This window comes from Cololabis saira, chromosome 7, assembly GCF_033807715.1.
Source record: "Cololabis saira isolate AMF1-May2022 chromosome 7, fColSai1.1, whole genome shotgun sequence".
NCBI classification, from domain to species: Eukaryota; Metazoa; Chordata; class Actinopteri; order Beloniformes; family Belonidae; genus Cololabis; species Cololabis saira.
Genome location: NC_084593.1, coordinates 3,412,111 through 3,431,892, shown reverse-complemented (window position 1 = coordinate 3,431,892; position 19,782 = coordinate 3,412,111). Strand labels below are relative to the sequence as shown.

The 19,782-nt window shown below is 41.3% G+C and overlaps 1 protein-coding gene across 1 annotated transcript in view; it reads right to left on the bottom strand.

Annotated features, from left to right (window-relative positions):
- LOC133446729 (polycomb group RING finger protein 3) overlaps window positions 1-19,782 on the bottom strand; it is a 169,838-nt gene that overhangs the window by 11,973 nt on the left and 138,083 nt on the right. The window contains exon 7 of the mRNA XM_061724744.1: window positions 17,201-17,289. Within this exon, the coding sequence (XP_061580728.1) occupies window positions 17,201-17,289 (89 nt within the window). The remainder of the gene's footprint in view (window positions 1-17,200; window positions 17,290-19,782) is intronic.

Genomic DNA, 19,782 nt, shown 5'->3' with positions numbered 1-19,782 from the left:
GGATGATTTGGACCGTTTTTATTTCAGGGGGGATGATTTGGACCGTTTTTACTTCAGGGGGGGATGCCATCCCCCCTCATCCCCCCTCAACTCCAGTACCGACTGCACCCCTGCAGATTTCTGATGCAACGTCTCTATCTGACGGGGAATTTACTCACGTCTTTTGAGGGCAGGAACAGTTGCACTGGCGCCTGAACTTAATCATCAATCAGACTTATTAGGTAGACATTTATTAGATTTTACACATCCGGTTCCCTCCTCGCAGAGCTCGTCTAAAGAAGGTGACCCCGTCTCAAATGTTCAGACCTCATCTAGAAATATTAACTTTTGGCGCTGGCGTTCACGCTCCAGCGGCGATGTAGGTTCCCGTGATTAATTGTGCTTTTTGTTGAGATTGTGAGGTGTGTGTACGGTACGTGTGTGTGTGTTTCATTAGCTCCCTCCGGCTCCACCAGAGCCTAAGGTTGCACGGGGAAAGGTCGGCGGGAAGGGGAAGGCAGCGGGGAGGCGATGTGGAATCAGCCATGCGAGTCCTGTCGGTCCATTCCTCCGTCTGACTGATGGAGGAGGGAAGCTCGGACTCAAGGGCCAATTCTGCTCCCTCATCTTTCCTCTCCCCGCCTCAAACTGCTGCCATTATTCTCCTGCACCGTGTTTGGCCTCTCCCTCCCTCCCTCCCTCCCTCCCTCCCTCCCTCCTCGCTCAGAGATGCATCATTGTGTTTTCAATTTTCCAATCTTCTCTCTCCACTGCTTTTCTAGCGCAGACTATCTGTTTTCATAACATCCTCCGCTCTTCTCCGGAGGAATTTGAGGCCAGTTAGTTTCCTCAAATGTCTTTCTGCACAATTGTAGCTGGTGGAAAGTTACTGTGAAGTAACATTAATAGTACAACAAGTTATTGTCTTGGCTGAGATGTATTCTCTCTCTAAAAAAAACAAACACTTCACGGCCATTTGAGGCGAGTCTGACGCAGAAACATCCGGCTAACCAGTAATGCCTCAGTTCAACAACAGGCTCTGACGTGATGGATGTTTTGAGCAGTCGTTATGAAGCGTGCATGTACACTAGCTGTCAAAAACACTTGCCCATTCACTCATTTAAATGGGAAAGGGTGTCTAAACTTTTGTCTGGCAGTGTGTGTGCGCTTCACATTATGGATCAGGTCAAAAACAAACTTTGAAATGGAGAAATAAAAATGCTTTTGGGGTATTTTTTCCTCCATTGTGCACCTTTACAACAGGGTGAACCTACTGACACAATGAACTTAACTAGAAGTCACTCTGGGCTTGATTTCAGAGACTTCTGTGGTTCTGCAGAATCAACAACACAAGTCCAGTTGGCTTCTATTCAAACATTAAAGGACTATCATGACTCGGATGATGGAAAAAACGACACCAATGTTACAAGCGGCAGAATTAAAACCTAACTAAACAGAGGAAGAGGAAGGAACCCGGAAAGTTATACCTGTGCCAGAAACATGACGTGGATGATTCATGGCGAATGCTTTACGGGTTCTGGTTCTTCACTGGAGGCTTTTTACGCATTCTTACTTGGATGATATTGGCCTAATTTCCATGTTTTGTTCAGCTTTACATCAGCAGGAGAGACCACGTCTCTACAGTGTTAGCGTCGCTTCATTGGTTACCCGTAAAATTCAGAATCCAATTTAAAATTGTATTACTTGCGTATAAAGCCCAAAACGGCTTAGCTCTGCATTATTTACAAGACCTGATAGTGCCTTATGTTCCTGGCAGAGCTCCGTTTTTAGAGTGCAGGTTTACTCGTAGTTCCTAGAGTATCCAAATGTAGATTTGGAGGGCGGGCGTTCTGCTATCAGGCACCGTTACTATGGAACCAACTTCCAATCTGGGTTAAGGAGGCTGACACCACCTCCACCTTTAAAACTAAACTTAAAACCTTTCTGTTTAGTAAAGCCTATAGTTAGTGTTTAGTAAACCTCTAGCTGGTGTTGGTAAATCTCTAGGTAGTGTAAACTCTAGTGTGTTAGAGTCGCTCCTGTAGTTTCTTGTGCTGGCCCCCCCTTTTCTTTTTTCTCTTTTGTTCATGGTGCAGCATCCTCTGCCGGTGGTGAAGAGCATCTCTGAATGTAAAACACCGGATCCTGCAGCGTGGGAGTGAGGGGGGCAGGGTTTGTCCGTCAAGACTCCTCTCCCTGGCTCTGCCCCTTTTCAACCTTTCCCCGACCCTGAACCTAACCTGGGGCTTGGTGATTGGGCCAAAGCTTCGGGAGCTGCGTGTTTTTTTTGCCACTGTTTGGCTTAAGGCTTTTCTCCCACTATGGGAGTTTTTACCTGCCATTGTTTATGTAATAATTGCTCGGGGGTCACGTTCTGGGTATGGGTCTCTGGAAAGCGTCTAGAGACAACTTTTGTTGTATTAGACGCTATATAAATAAAATTTAATTGAATTCATATGCATTTTATCTTTTGATTCTGTTAGCATTATCTCTCGTTCAATCTCTTTACTTGGGCTCCCTGTTCTTCATCAACACCTGGGTTTAGTTTCCGCTCCCACCTGACGTCCGTTTCTGCTCGGCCTGTTCGCTCAGATTCTTCAGCATCTTGTTCTTCTTTACATTTTTAGTCAGAAAGGTTTGACATCCTTAAATTATAGCATTATATTTTTATTGCAGAAGGTGAATCAGTTCTTCTATTTTTATGCAATCATACTATTTTACAGTGATGGGCACTTTTTTTTTTTTTCAATTCAAAAGGTGCTTAACATTTAAAAAAAGACTGAATCAAACCGTCTTCACATTTCTGATATTATCTTCTTATGCCATCAGCTTTTTCCTTTCCCCTCCCTCATCTTCCACCTCAGCCATTTCCCTCCTTTCCTGATGAGTTTCACCTTTTCAATCTCCTCACACGACGTTTCCCGCCGACGTGAAATCCTGCAAACCACATTCTGCACTTTTATAAATCACCTCATCACCCGCGAGGTTTACTGTTATTATCAGCAGCCGTTTCTGTCTCTCCTCCTGAAACATGTGATCTTATATCCCTCTGTCCCGGCCTCTCCACACCCTCATGATCCTGGTCCTGGTTTCTTCCTCCTAAAGGGGGGTTTTTCTTGCCACTGTTTGGCTTAAGGTTTTTCTCCCACTATGGGAGTTTTTACCTGCCATTGTTTATGTAATAATTGCTCGGGGGTTTATGTTCGTGTTCTGGTCTCTGGAAAGCGTCTAGAGACAACTATGTTGTAATAGAGCAGGGGTCGGCAACCCAAAATGTTTTAGATCCATATTGGACCAAAAACACAAAAAACAAATATGTCTGGAGCCGCAAAAAATGAGAAGTCTTGTATCAGAATTAGAATGAAGACAACACATGCTGCATGTTTCTATATTAGTTAGAACTGGGGGAAGATTTATTTATTCATTATGCACTTTGAGAAAAAAGTCGAAATGTTGAGAAAAAAGCAGAAATTTCGAGAAAAAAATTCAGAATGTCAAGATTAATGTTGAAATACAATCTTGAAAAAAAAGTCGAAATGTTGAGAAAAAAGTCGAAATGTTAAGAAAAAAGCAGAAATTTTGAGAAAAAAGTAAAAATGTCAAGATTAATGTTGAAGTACAATCTTGAGAAAAAAGTTGTAATGTCGAGAAAAAAGTCGTAATGTCGAGAAAAAAGTCAAAATGTTGAGATTAAAAAAGGAAAAAAAGAAAAAAAAGAGAAAAAAGAGAAAAAAAGGGAAAAAGAAGGAAAAAAGGACAATTTTTTTTCCAAACGTTTTTCAAAAAGCTCCAGGAGCCACCAGGGCGGCTCTAGAGCTGCATGCAGCTCTAGAGCCGCGGGTTGCCGACCCCTGTATTAGACGCTATATAGATAAAATTGAATTGAACTCTCTGTGACATTTGACATCCCTACATTCACCAGCCATATTAGTTATGCCGAGTGCTTTCTGCACCGTCGCTGAATCTCAAAAGGGCAAGCGTTTGGAGAAGTGTCTGTTTGGTTACGGCCGACTTTATAATCCCCCAATCTCCTCTGCTAGGAAAACAATTTAAGTAAATATTCTTTACTGGTCACTAGTTCTTCCATATTTCACTTACTGTGCAGAAATTTGGGGCAATAATAACTATAAAACCAGGTTTATTCATTACTCGTACTTCAAAATAGAGAAATACGATCCATTCATAAGGCTGGATATGGAGATCACACTAACTCACTATTCTTACAGTCTAAAGTATTATTATTATTAAAACTTATGGATCTAGTGGCATTTCAATCTGCACAAGTAATGTTTAAAACAAAAAATCATTCACTACCGGATAAACATTCAGAAATTATTCATTGGGAGGGAAGGCGGTTATAATTTAAGGGGAAACCTAAACTTCAAATCTTTATTTGTGCGTAACAAAAATAAGTTTTTGTGTATCAGTTTGTGGAATTAAACTGTGGAACGATTTGAATTTGGAGTTAAAATAATGTACAAACATAAAACAATTTAAGAAGAAATATAAAGACATAGTTTATTTGAGGTATAAAAGTGAAGTACAAAGGCTGGAAAGTTTGTGCTACTTGTGCTTCATTTATTTTTTTATTCTGTTATTTTATTTATTTTATCATTTATTAAAGTACTTGAATTTACTTTAAGCTTATATTAATTTAAGCTATTTTTATTAATTTTAATTATTTAATTATTTTATTGATTTAATTTACCTGAAGATGATTATTTTGTACTTTTGTCTGTTTGAATGGTTGTGTTAAAAAAATAAATCAGACATTACTCAACAGTTACTCAGTACTTGAGTAGTTTTTTCACCAAGTACTTTTTTACTTTTACTCAAGTAATTATTTGGATGACTACTTTTTACTTCTACTTGAGTCATATTATTCTGAAGTAACAGTACTTTTACTTGAGTACAATTTTTGGCTCCTCTACCAGCTCTGAATATATTTATATCATAGTTTTATTATATTTATGATAGAGCTTACATCTGGTATTAAACAGGTTATTTTTGTAAAAATGAAACATATTTATTTATACAAATTAGTGTAAAATATAAAAAGTAAATACAGGCCTATAATTTATGTTTAGTTGTGGAAAGGGGGTGGGATTAAATAAGTTTATACTTCCTCCCACTCCGTTTCCAACATGTAACTGAAATACGTGTTTTTGATGTGTGTTTTTTTCTTTATGTGGTGGAATGAACCTGGATTTGTTTCTTATCTTTTCTTCTGTTTTTTTTTATACATGTTCGAAATAAATAAAAATGAACGAACGAAGGAAACATAAAACATACATATTTAAATGCTGATGATCTCTGCCCAGCGACAACAACAGTTTTTCCCCCCGAGCTGCAGAATATTCCCGTGTTAAAGGGTCTGGTGGATAACACTGGTGTTTATTTACAAATCAAAAGCAGCAAAAACAAAAGAAACCAGTAATTTTGAGACTGGAAAACCACGAGGGGGCACTTTGTAAAAGCAATAATTGATGTTCAGGCTTTTAAGGCTAAACAATTATCACAAACGGTAGTTTCAGGCCTTTGTGCTTCCGTCCCCTCACTACGCTTTATTTGTATCATTTCTGCAATAGTCAAACCTTCTTTCCCCGCCTCTTAAATCTTCTTGATTCCCTTAATTAACACACCTCTCTCGCCGTATACGAGCACGCAGACGGATTCTCAGACACCTCGGTGTGTGAGAACCAAACGGAAGGATTAAATTGTGTTAGTGGTGCTTGTAGTGTGAATAAAAGACATTTGAAATATTCTCCAGCCTCCAACAAGTCAGGGTGGGAAGCATAGACTTATATCCGTATCCACCCCATGGAGCTGCTGTGATACGTCAACGTCACCGCCATATTGGATGTGGCAAGACTTATTTTCATAAAGCGCCTTTCTACAAAGAAATGTACGTTTTACGTCTCATTTATTCATTCACACACGCACTAATATACTTGGGAAACAGTTAGGCACCAAATATAATATATTTAATTTTCTCAGATGTTAAAAATAAGAACTTTATTGATCCCACATAGGAGTAATTTTTGCAGTGTGGTGACGTTTCTGTCTCATAATGTGACGTTCTGAAGCCTAAATGTCCGTTTCCTTCCGTTTAAAGCAAACGTGAAGACGGCCATCCCTCCTTTCCATCCCTTATGTCATTTCATCAATGAATGTGGTTTTACTGCTATTTCAACATTTAGAGTCATCACCAGAAAAATAACACCAGAAAAATAACTTATTTGACAATTTTCACCTGTTTCAAGTAAATTTTCACTTGAAATAAGTAGAAAAATCTGCCAGTGGAACAAGATTTATCTTCTCATTACAAGCAAAAAAATCTTGTTCCACTGGCAGATTTTTCTACTTATTTCAAGTGAAAATCTACTTGAAACAGGTGAAAATTGTTGTTTTTTCCAGTGATGAGTCTTGTTTTAAGTGTAATGAGATTTTTTTACGGGGGTCTGCTGGAGCCTATCCCAGCTATTTTCAGGCGAGAGGCAGGGATTACCCCCGTGACCCTGCAAAGGATAAAGCGGGTATAGATAATGGCTGGATGGAGATTATTTTACCAAAATGAGACATTTTAACTAGAAATAAGACAAATATTCTTGTTAAGATTGTGAGTTTTTGCAGTGATCCATGTTACTTATCCTGTGAAAGACAGAGTCATATTGATAAGTTCAGAAAAGTGTTTTTTATTGTTGTGTTTTGATGTATTTGATGTAAGCCCAGTGGATATTTAAAGCTTACAGAAGGCTGCATTTAACTGCTGCTATGTCATTCCTGCAGTATTTCTGCAGCTGTTTTGGTCACTGCTATTATTTGTAATATATTATATTATTTGTAATCAGCACAAATTATCTGTCCCCATATGATAAAATCCACCATCCCCCCTGATTTTTTTTTTTTTTTTTTTTACAACTCCAGTACTGGGTGCTCGGTGACGAGCCCGGAGCTTTCCCTGCACGACACAAAAGGCATGCATGATATTATCTTGACGTGCTTCACTATTGCATCAGCACGTGTGTGTGCTGAGCTGCAGCAGAACCTTCCTGGCTCCACGGACACGTCATTGATGTTCCTGTAATGTAATCAACCTGCCGGGCAGGCTGCCGCCGCGCCACCGCCGCCGCGTCCAGATCACCGACAAGGCTTTTATTATAATATTTTATTATTATTATAATTCCAGTACTGGACGAGACACAGCAGTCTGACTCAAAGCTCATTGTTTGCAGCTTCATTTAACTTTGTTGGGCGTCTCATCATCCCCTGCAGACAAAGTGCACAAACCCATGGTTTTAGCAGCGTTGGTGAATATCAGAAGGATTTGTAAATGTCACAGCAGAGTGGAGACGGCTCACCAACGTCAGCTGTTTATTACGACCTTTACGGACGCAGAGCTGCAATGTTTGGATTTTGGTTTGGAGAGAAAACGAGATGAACTTTCAGAAAGTTCAAACAACTTTAGGAGAGAAGCAAGAGATGCGTCTCCAGCACCAGAACCTGGTTCAAGTGGGTCAACGTGGGTTCACTGATCCACACTAACTCCAACAGAGCACGGTCCAGGACGACGGGCGTTTCCTTCCGTTTGCAGAAGTAGAATGGGAAGCATTCGGTCTGTCATGGAACCAGAACCAGAACCTTCTCTGGCTTAAAGATTGGACTTAAAATGTGACCGTCAGGAGTGGACTTCCGGGCGCGGAGCAAGATGGCAGCATAGAGCAGAGCTCCTGAGTCGATTAGACAATAACTTCCCCCAAACTACGAAAATATCGAGAACACGAATCCCAAACTGATACACAATGAGCGGGGGACGAGGACAGAGAAGTTTGAGGAAAAAAGCATTGTCCGGAGACCAAGAACACGATTGTGAAGACGAAGCGGCAAGCGGGGAAAATGACGACAACCCACAGGCCCACACGGTACTCGAGGGACTCGCTGATATTACGAGAGAGATACGTGACTTAAAAAGGGAGATGAAAAAAGACCTCTCAGAATTCAAAGAAGAATTTAAAGAGGAGGTGAGGCGAGAGTTTGCCGGATTTAAGGATGAAACTAACCGAAAATTGGCACAAAATGTCGCAGAAATACAAGAGCAGAGGAAGGATATCACCGAGGCGCAGGAGCGGGTGGCGCAGTTGGAGGAGTGGAACATCGAGGCGAAGGAAGCCATCCTCACTTTATTGAAACAGCAAACAAAACTTCAAGATAAGTTGACGGAAGTGGAGGGACACGGCAGACGCTGTAATTTGAGGATTTATAATGTGGCTGAACGGGACAACGAGTCTGTGAAAGAACTGGTGGAGGGGCTCCTCCGCCGGGAGCTCGCCTTACCGGCGGGGACCGAGCTCCATATCCAACGCGCGCACAGGAGTCTCGGAAAAAAGCCACCACCCGGCGCGTCACCGAGGTCCATCGTGGTCAATTTTCTCAAATATGAGACCAAAGAGAGCATTCTTACTAAAGCCTGGAAAGAGAAAATATTAATCGAGGGGAGGCAGATATTTTTTGATCACGACTACCCCACCGAGGTGTTGAAAAAACGTAAATCCTACTCCGAAATTAAAAAGACTCTGAAAGACAAAAAAATACGCTTCCAGACGCCTCTGAGTAGGATAAGGATTCACTGGTCGGACGGCCCCAGGATCTACAACAGCGCTGAAGACGCAGCGCGGGAGATGCGGAAAAGAGGGCTGGAGGCGGGTGAGCAGCGCGGCAGCGAACCCTCGCTGGAGGAGCGGATCCAGAGAGCTTCACCATGGCAACGCGTCGGAGAAAGGCAGGCGACAAAACAAGGACCCGGCGCACCCGAGGACGCCGGTCAGGACGCGGCGGAGAGAGCGAGAGAAAAGCTGCAAGGATTTAGAAGATGATGAGGGGATGATGAAGATGGATAGAGAGAGGGAGGGGGTTTCCAGGTAACCCAGACGAGTTAAATGCCTCCTGTTTTTTTTTTTTTAAGTTAAAGAACACACGCTGGCTGGGTAAGTAAATTAAGCCAAACAGTGTACAGATAACAGTAACCCATCCACCCTTGTGTTTTTTTTTTTTTTTTTTTTTTTTTTTTTTTTTTTTTTTCTGTTCTGATGGGCGAACTGGAGGCTTTTTTATTTTTATTACAATAGAAAGGGTACCATTAAGGAAGACTTGAAATGGGGTTTTTTAAGACCACCCTCCCTCCTCAAATAAATGAAACTTCTCTAATGTTTAAGTTTACACGGGAATCGACGAAGGGAGCTGTCAAGTTAGTGACTGTTAGACTTATCTGGTAGTATGGGAAGGCCTATTGTAGGTCCATCCCTAACCACTAGGGGGGGGCTTCTGTTCAGGAAAAGTTACCCCCCACTCCCACCAACAGGGAGACAGGACCCATGGGGAATGAGGTCCTTTTTTGCGGGGGAGTTCAGTTTTTATGTTCGTTCATACTTTGTTCATGAAAAAAGGTTGGTTGACAACAATACAGTGGGGGGATTAGGCACTATTTCAAGGGAAACAAACGATGCAACATAATGATGTAATGGTGGTGTCACTGAACGTTAACGGCTTGAACAATATCAAAAAAAGAAATAAAATTTTATCTAAATTTAGGAGAGAGAAAATGCAGGTTATTTTCCTCCAAGAAACTCACCTATCGCAGGAGGAACATGTAAAGTTTAAAAAATTGGGTTACAGGAATTCTTTCTCCAGTTCCTTTGGGCATAGTCACAAAAGGGGTGTGATGATACTGATCTCCAACATGGTAAACTTTGAACTGATTAAAGAAATCAGTGACAAGAAGGGAAGATATATTATGATAAAAGGGAAATTAGAGAATCAACTGGTGACACTGTTCAATGTGTATGCTCCTCCAGAAAGTGGGAAAGTATTTTATGAAAAAGTTTTTGATCTTATAAATTTAGAAACAGAGGGGACATTAGTATGTGGTGGGGATTTCAATGTGGTATTGAATTATGGGTTGGACACTACGAGTATGAAGAGAAACAAACAACAAATTAAAGCTGCAAGCAGCGATGAACGGGCCCTCGCACTCACGGCCACCGCCCCCCATAAGCATATCAGTAATGACACCACCCACGACTTCCTATGTCAAACCATTCAAAAGTTATAGCAGAAAATCGGGACAACCAATCAGAAGAAGGGGCGGGGCTAATTAAGCTCAAAGAAGCTCAAGGACTCATTACAGAGTCCCATGACACCACCCACGACTCTCTATGTCAAAACATTCAAATGTTATAGCGGGAAATAGGGACAACCAATCAGAAGAAGGGGCAGGGCTAATTTTCACGAATTATGGTCAAGGACTCAATACCGAGTCCCATGACACCACCCACGACTCTTTATGTCAAACCTTTCAAAAGTTATGGCAGAGAAAAGTATTCTAGGGGGCGCTGTTGAGCCGTTAGGCCACGCCCATTAATGCAAACCATGAAATATCAAATTTATCGCCAAGCCTGGCTTGCATGCAAAATCTGGTGACTTTTGGAGAACTATCAAATATGGACCAATCAGATGATGGGCGTCTAGCCTCGCCACGGTAACACTTTTGAAAGAGAAAAGTAATGCGCCTAGTCACAGGATGGAGACGCACATTTTGATGTATAACACACCTCAGTGCACGTTACGGTTCGAGCCGTATTAATTCTCGAAGGAATGGCATAAATTGCTCCAAAATTACTCGATTAATTCAGAATGTTCAAAATGGCCGACTTCCTGTTCAGTTTCGGCCATGGCGCCAAGAGACTTTTCTTAAAGTTGCGACATGATACAGGTGTGTACCGATTTTCGTTCATGTACGTCAAACCGTATTGTGGGGCTTGAGGAACAAAGTTTTTTCTGTCTGAACCAATCAGATGATGGGTGGGCGCGCTTTTTGGTGTCTAGCGTCGCCACGGTAACGCTTTTGAAAGAGAAAAGTAATGCGTGGTGTCGCAGGATGGAGATGTACATTTTGATGTATAACACACCTGGGTGCACGTTACGGTTCGGGCCGTATTAACTGCCAAAGGAATGGCATAAATTTCGACAAAAGAACACGATTAATTCAAAATGGCCGACATCCTGTTCGGTTTCGGCCATGGCGCCATGAGACTTTTCTTTAAGTTCGGCCATGATACAGGTGTGTAGCGATTTTCGTGCATGTACGTCAAACCGTATCGTGGGGCTTGAGGCACAAAGTTTTCAAGGGGGCGCTGTTGAGCCATTTTGCCACGCCCATCAATGCAAACCATTAAATATCAAATTTTTCGCCAGGTCTGGCTTGCGTGCAAAATTTGGTGACTTTTTGGGCACGTTTAGGTGGGCAAAAAGGCCCTCCTTTCGTCAGAAAAATAATACGAAGAATTCCTACAGATACAATAGGGCCTTCGCACTGAAGGTGCTCGGGCCCTAATTAATAAGTACATGAGTACAATTATGTCGGAAATGGATATATTGGATGTTTGGAGAGAACTTCATCCACTTGATCGGGATTATACCCATTATTCAGCTCCACACGCTATGTACTCCAGAATTGATTATTTTTTAATGGGTAAAGGAGATATACACAAAGTGAGGGAATGTAAAATAGGAGTGGCTGATGTGTCAGATCACAGTGCAGTTTATCTGAAAATTCATATGGAAGACAGGAGGAAAAATACAATATGGAGACTCAACGAAGGCATACTCAATAATAAAAGACTAGTCAAAGAAATAAGAGGAGAAATAATTACATACCGAGAGGAAAACGACAATGGGGAAGTTGACCCAACAATCTTATGGGATGCCCTGAAGGCAGTGATTAGAGGGAGGCTGATTTCTTACACAGCATTTTTAAAGAAGGTTAAACTGGGGACATATCAGAAACAAATTGAAAAACTAAAAGAACTGGAACAGCAACATAAACGGTCAAAAGACTCAGACATACTGAATCAGATTAAAAATGTGAGGAAAAAAATAGATGATATATTGTTGGAAGAGGTGGAAAGGAAAGCAAGGTTTATAAAACAAACCTACTATGAGGGAGGATCTAAAGCCACAAAAGTTATGGCTAGACGCGTTAGGAAACAACAAGCAATAACTAATATACATAAAATAAGAGATCCTGCGACCAACAAAACTCTATGTGAACCAGAAGAAATAGAAAAGGTGTTTGAGAAATATTATTGTAACTTATATTCACAACCCACTTCTATAGATGAAGAACACCTGACAGAGATGCTAGACAACTTGGATTTGCCAGCGATTGGCGCAAACCAGAATGCAATATTGACTTCAGAGATTACAATAGAAGAGATTGAAAAGGCAATTAGCCGGGCAAAATCTGGGAAGTCTCCAGGAGCTGATGGAATGGGAGCTTCCTTTTACAAAACATTCAAGGAAGAGTTAATCCCACTACTCCGGGACTCATTTAATTATAGTCTCAGATCAGGCAGGATTCCCCCCTCATGGAAGGAAACCATTATTTCCATTATTCCAAAGGAAGGCAAAGACAAAGAATATTGCTGTAACTACAGACCCATATCGCTTCTAAATGTAGATTATAAACTTTACACCTCAATTATAGCCAAAAGATTAGAGACATTTATGCAGGATTTGGTTGATGAAGACCAGACTGGTTTTGTTAAAGAAAGGCAAACACAAGATAACATAAGAAGAAGTTTACATGTTATAGAATACATACAGAGCAAGGGGGAAAGTGCAGTTTTGGTAAGCGTGGATGCGGAGAAGGCTTTTGATAGTGTAAGTTGGGTATTTTTATATAATGTATTAGGAAAATTTGGATTTAATGAGGAATCTGTGAATTGTATTAAGTCGTTATACCAGGAACCTATGGCAAGGATCAGAATAAATGGCAGTTTGACGAAAAGTTTCACTTTGGAAAGGGGAACAAGACAGGGGTGCAGCCTCTCTCCAAGTCTATTTGCATTATTTATCGAACCATTAGCCCAAATGATTAGACAAGAGGAAGAAATCAAAGGGGTGAAAATAGGGAGGGAGGAACATAAGATAGGATTATTTGCAGATGACATATTGATTTTTTTAAAGCAACCTAACGAAAGTTTCCCAAAACTAATTAGGCTATTGGAGAATTACGGAAAATATTCAGGTTATAAAATTAATGTTACAAAGACACAGATCTTGTCAATAAACTATTCCCCTGCCCAAGAGATAAAGGATACATATAAACTCGATTGGAATGCCAAATCGATCAAATACTTGGGAGTAAGTGTTACAAAAGGAATAGACAAGCTTTATGAGGCAAATTACACTAAAATAAATCAAGATATTCGGAGAGACTTGGAGAGATGGTCTGCTATTTTTCTAGACTTCAGCTCGAGGATAGAAATAATTAAGATAAATGTTCTACCAAGACTCTTATACTTATTTCAATCTCTTCCAGTAAAGATCCCACCAAAGCAGTTTACTGAATGGGACAGGTGGATATCAAGGTTTATATGGGGAGGAAAGAAACCTAGGACCAGGTACAAAACTCTGCAGCTCCCTAAAGATAAGGGAGGAATGGCCCTGCCGAACCTTCAGGAGTATTTCTATGCCGCACAAATCAGACCTTTGATATACTGGTGTAACAATGAGTATTTTTCAAGATGGAAAAGTATTGAAATAGAACAGGCAGGCGTTGAAGTACGAAACTTGATAGCATATAAAGGCCTATTGGGAAAAATAGGTAACCAATTGAATGTAATAACTAAAAATACAATTGAAATATGGAATACCGTTGTTGAAAGGTACAAACTGGAGAAAGAGATAAAGAAATTGAGTTGGTTCGCATTTGATGATAGGTTTATACCTGGGACAAATGATAAAGGGTTCAAACAATGGGCAAACAGAGGGATCACAGCAATATGTACAATGGTTGAACGGGGTAAGCTGCGGAGTTTTGAGAAGTTGAAGGATAGATTTGGACTAGACGAACATGAACGATATCGCTACCTGCAAATAAAGGATTATTATGAGAAAGAGATAAAAACTGACACTGAAAGTGAGGTTGTTGAGGTATTTCAGAGAGCTTACGAAGGTAAAAAATGCAGAGTAATCTCAGTCCTTTACAAAAGTTTGATGTCATGTAGAAAGTATTCTTCCTTCTATATCAAAGAAAAATGGGAAAAGGAATTGGAAGAACAAATAACAGAGGAAGAGTGGTTTAATATCTGTAAAACACAGTGCACGTCCACTAGCTCCAGGATCTGGAGAGAGTTTAACTGGAAGAATATGGTCAGATATTTTATTACCCCAAAGATTAGGAAAGGGGTGGTGTCTACTCAGCAGCCATGCTGGAGAGCATGTGGCCACATGGATGCTGATCATACACATATATTCTGGTCCTGTCAAAAGTTGAAGGGATACTGGGACAAAATATGGAGGGGTTTACAAAAGATAATAGGGTATGAGATACCAAAATCATGTAAGTTACTTTACTTGGGGAACTTAACACAAGATACGATACAGAAAGAGGATGAGTACCTTGTTAAAGTATTGCTGTCAGCTAGTAAAAAAACAATTACCAGAATGTGGTACAAAGTAGACCCTCCGACTGAGGAGCAGTGGATGTGCACTGTGGAAGAGATTTTTTTAATGGAGAAAATTACACATAGACTGAGACTACAAGAGGCACAATTCGAGGATAAATGTGAAAAATGGACTGATTACAGAAGACGAGAAGAGGACACCACCATTGTTACTGAACAACAAGGACACTGATATAAAGATGAGTGCTTAACTATGCATGTTTGATTTACCCTGACACTGTAATTGTTGAAAGAAAATTTGAATAAAAAATAAGTTACAAAAAAAAAAATGTGACCGTCAGGGCTTGAGCTCCCAGAGAAGGTGTCTAAAAACTATTCACATGGAGATGTGAGGTTAAGGGCCAATACCAATCCCCCCTACTTTCTACCACAACCCCTAAAAATGAAGCCACAGACTTTAGGGTTGTAATGTTTCCTAGGGATTGGGACACCACTTGCTACGTCACTGCGTGGTTTACGTTCGGGTACGTAAGTAGTGGAGTTAAGCAAGGCTGCGTGCTTGCACCTACTTTGTTTGGCATGTTTTTCTCAGTTCTCTTGCATCACACCTTCGGTGATTGCGAGGATCCGGACAGTATCTACCTTCATACAAGAACTGACGGAAAACTGTATAACCTTGCCAGACTTCGTGCCAAATCAAAGGTCCACAAAGTGTTAGTACGTGAATTACTCTTTGCTGATGATGCTGCAATAGTCTCCCATTCCACAGAAGGCCTACAGCGCTTGATGGACAGGATCAATGTTGCTTGTTCGGACTTCGCATTGATAATCAGCATAAAGAAGACAGTAGTTATGCACCAAACGGGATCCCCATAAGACGCAGAAGTCACTGTTGATGATAAAGCATTGGACTGTGTAAACCACTTTACCTATCTCGGCTCGACAATCTGTAGCAATCTCTCAATGGACAAAGAAATCGAAATCCACATCGGTAAAGCTGCGACTACATTCAACCGCCTTAGAGCTAGAGCTTGGCAGAACAACTATCCCACGGAACGAACTAAGTGCCGCATTTATGAATCCTGCGTTCTTTGTATAATGTTATATGGTGCGGAAACATGGCCAACATATGCCCGTCAAGAACAACGGCTGAACTCCTTCCATATGCGTTGCCTAAGGCACATACAGGGAATTAAGTGGCAGGACAGGGTCACGAACGAAGAAGTTTTGAAACGGGCGGGCAGCAAATCTCTCTTCCAAACTATGAAGATCAGAAGGCTCCGTTGGCTCGGTCACCTGCACTAATGCCAGACTACCGGCTGCCCAAGTGCATCCTCTACGGCGAGCTTTGTGAGGGTGTGCGAAGGAGAGGACGTCCACTCCTTCGCTTCAAGGATGTCGCGAAACGCGATATGAAAGCCTTAAATGTCAATACATCTAGCTGGGAAAGGATGGCTGAAAACCGTACACTTTATGCTAGTGGCAATGAACTGGAGCAGCGATGGTTTGAAAAACTAGCCCGCAAACGCACTAACACTGTTTGACTCATTCAGCTATTAACACTATAATCTCACGTAGATAAATTTGCCATTATTACGTAAGCGACTGTGTAATTACGTTTGCACAAACGTCACACCATATCAGGAAGCCCAGAGCTAAAAGCTGTTTTAATTTCAGCTGTAGCGCTGTTAATATGCCACTTTATTAAGTTTTTAAATTTTTTTCAGGCGTAAAAGTAACGTTAAGATCCCCAACCTGGGCTCAGTTTATCCAAATAACGCCTGTTAAGAAATTTGCTCCGATGTTTCTGGGGATGAGAAGAGCCGCCGGCTTGGTAACTAATTTATGGTTCCGCGTTAAATCAACACGTAACCTACGCCGTAGGCTCTGCGTTGGTGTAACGCGGAACCATAAATCAGCCTTTATTCTGGCGAGATCTTCGCAACAACGGGCAAACGAGTGATTATTTACATTCACTGAGTGAATATTATGAAAGTAAAATATATATTTCTCGCTAGAAATGTAATCAAAATACATTTTTATGCAGAAACTAACTCAAAATATTGATTTTATTCACTAAAAATTAGAAATGTCCGCCATGTTTTTTTGTTTGATTCAGTCTGCAAATGATGACATAAAGCATTCTGGGAAATTTCTCTAGCCCTCGGTCGGTGAGTCAGAATCTGAAATCCCTCACTGTGAAGGGTTAGATTCATACACACTAGCCCTCGTTATGTCCACTAGCCCTCGTTATGTCCACTAGCCCTCGTTATGTCCACTAGCCCTCGTTATGTCCACTAGCCCTCGTTATGTCCACTAGCCCTCGTTATGTCCACTAGCCCTCGTTATGTCCACTAACCCTCGTTATGCCCACTAGCCCTCGTTATGTCCACTAGCCCTCGTTATGTCCACTAGCCCTCGTTATGTCCACTAGCCCTCGTTATGTCCACTAGCCCTCGTTATGTCCACTAGCCCTCGTTATGTCCACTAGCCTTCGTTATGTCCACTAGCCCCTCGTTATGTCCACTAGCCCCTCGTTATGTCCACTAGCCCTCGTTATGTCCACTAGCCCTCGTTATGTCCACTAGCCCTCGTTATGTCCACTAGCTCTCGTTATGTCCACTAGCCCTACATGCAAAGAGGAATTGGGACACCACTACCCTCACGGGAAACCCACAACATTTAGGGTTAGGAGTGAAAACCAGGACTAGGGGGGGATTGGAACTGGGCCTAAGAGGAACAGAACGAGTTCTTACCTGCTCGTCACTACGGTGGTAGTCGTTGTCCTCCTCTGGTTTCTCCTCTCCCGTCTCCTTGTTGGCCGTGTCCTCCGATTTGGCATCACCTGTGTGGGACACCAGGCGGTTAAAACCTACAGTCGTCCACACAACCGCTCAGCAGCATATTGGTTTTTGCTGTAGCCAATAAACGTTCCTTCATTGATCACTCGATTAAAGAGGTTAAAACGTAACAGGAGCCCGTGGCGGTCCTGTTGTGATCAGATGTTTGTAAGAAAGAGCTGCGTTTGTCTCTTTAAAAACAGCCGGTAGCTGCAGGAGCGCAGACCCACGTCCCACAGATATGCTTGGATATGCTACTGGAAAATAATGTGCAATATCATTCACTGCAACGTGAAAATATGTAAATATCCGTCTGTTACCTTATTTTATATACCAGTATTTTTTATTATTATTATTATTATTATTATTGTATATACCAGTACTGTTTATAGTGTGTCATACTCTGTAATATGCAATATAATTATTGATTCTATAATCTGGCCTTGACAGAGCGGTTTGGCCGACCGCTCTGGTCACAATCTCCCTGGTGGAATGTAAACAAGGTGCTCTGCCCCCACTAACCCTCCCCTCTCCAGGAACATCTGTGGACCTGTTTTCAGAACTGACCGAGCCGACTGATAACATCAAGGACATTGGCTGAGAGCAGCTTTGAGCGAAGTTCACGGACTTACCGCTTACACACACTTGCTGATAACCACCTCCCTCATTCTCAACGCCTTCCTGGCTATAAGTCTTGTGATGATGATGTTAAATTTGTCATGCTGCTTTTTCTTTCTTTCTTTCTTTCTTTCTTTCTTTTCTTTCTTTCTTTCTTTCTTTCTTTCTTTCTTTCTTTCTTTCTTTCTTTCTTTCTTTCTTTCTTTCTTTCTTTCTTGCTCATATCTTTCTTTCCTTCAGGCTCATGTCTGTCTTTCTTTCTTTCTTTCAGGCTCATGTCTTTCTTTCTTTCTTTCTTTCTTTCTTTCTTTCTTTCTTTCTTTCTTTCTTTCTTTCTTTCTTTCTTTCTTTCAGGCTCATGTCTTTCTTTCTTTCTTTCTTTCTTTCTTTCTTTCTTTCTTTCTTTCTTTCTTTCTTTCTTTCTTTCTTTCTTTCTTTCTTTCTTTCTTTCTTTCTTTCTTTCTTTCTTTCTTTCTTTCTTTCTTTCTTTCTTTCTTTCTTTCTTTCTTTCTTTCTTTCTTTCTTTCTTTCTTTCTTTCAGGCTCATGTCTTTCTTTCTTTCTTTCAGGCTCATGTCTTTCTTTCTTTCTTTCTTTCTTTCTTTCTTTCTTTCAGGCTCATTTCTTTCTTTCAGGCTCATTTCTTTCTTTCAGGCTCATTTCTTTCTTTCAGGCTCATGTCTTTCTTTCTTTCTTTCTCTTTCTTTCTCTCTTTCTTTCTTTCTTTCTTTCTCACAAAAACGTCATCAACGGGAATTTATCGTTTTTACCGCGAGATGACAAATTCTTACCGTGGGGATTTTTTTGACGGTAAATCGTGAACGGTAAAATATCACCCATTCCTATGCCAGAGTAAAGACTCCTCCATTTGTCCGTATTTGCCCCCAGACACCCACAAATCCCTTCATGGTGCGGGGACAAAGAAAACAGCCCAGATAATTCAACGTCCTGTCAGTAAAGTCTGCAGCATCTCTGTGTCAGTGACATCGCTGTCAGCTCTACCCGGACATGAGTGACACCCGACGTGGTTCCCTGGCAACATGAGATCTGCGCCTTGTCCTGGATCGGGTCCAGTTTTTAATCTATTATTTACCTCAGCTGCAAGCACGATCTAACACTGTTAGTTCAGAGCAAGCAGTTGTTTTATTTCATTTCTGTGCCTCGTATAATGCTCCTTCACTGATATATATGTACATAAACAGAACAGGCCGCTGTGGGAGGAGCAGTGGTTGCAGTGAACGTGTTGGATTTCTATAATGACTGTGATATTGTGGTCGTGTTGCACTTCCAGATATGAACCGTGGTTATCAGCGTCAGAACGGTGGTGAATTACCGTACCGATGGGTTTTGTTTTACTATAACCTTAAAAACAAAGAAATTCAGTCTGCTCCCTCCCGATATGCTGTAGGTAATAACTCGGGGTGTGTGTGTGTGTGTGTGTGTGTGTGTGTGTGTGTGTGTGTGTGTGTGTGTGTGTGTGTGTGTGTACTGCTGCTCAGACATGATTGCGTTCACCCTTCTGTGACCATTTCCTATCTGGGCCCAACTGTCAACAATTTCCCTGAGTATTTCCGAGCTTGTCCTGGTGTCTCTGCGCCGATCGTCCCCAGACTCCACTTCCCCTGTTGCTTCATGAGAAGGGGATCGCTCTTATTGTTCCTGACCTTAAAACGACCTATGAGCATCCCGGCAGCTCTCAGACTTGAGGTCCGGGACTGTTTTTGGAGGTGACGGCGTCAAAGAAATATGGAGCTAGAACAGTCTCATAATTCACAAATGCACAGGACAAGTTTTACAAATGCACAGACCGATTTGCAAATGCACACAACGTTTCACAAATGCACAGAACAATTCACTGTATTTTTCATTTCATTTTTCAAT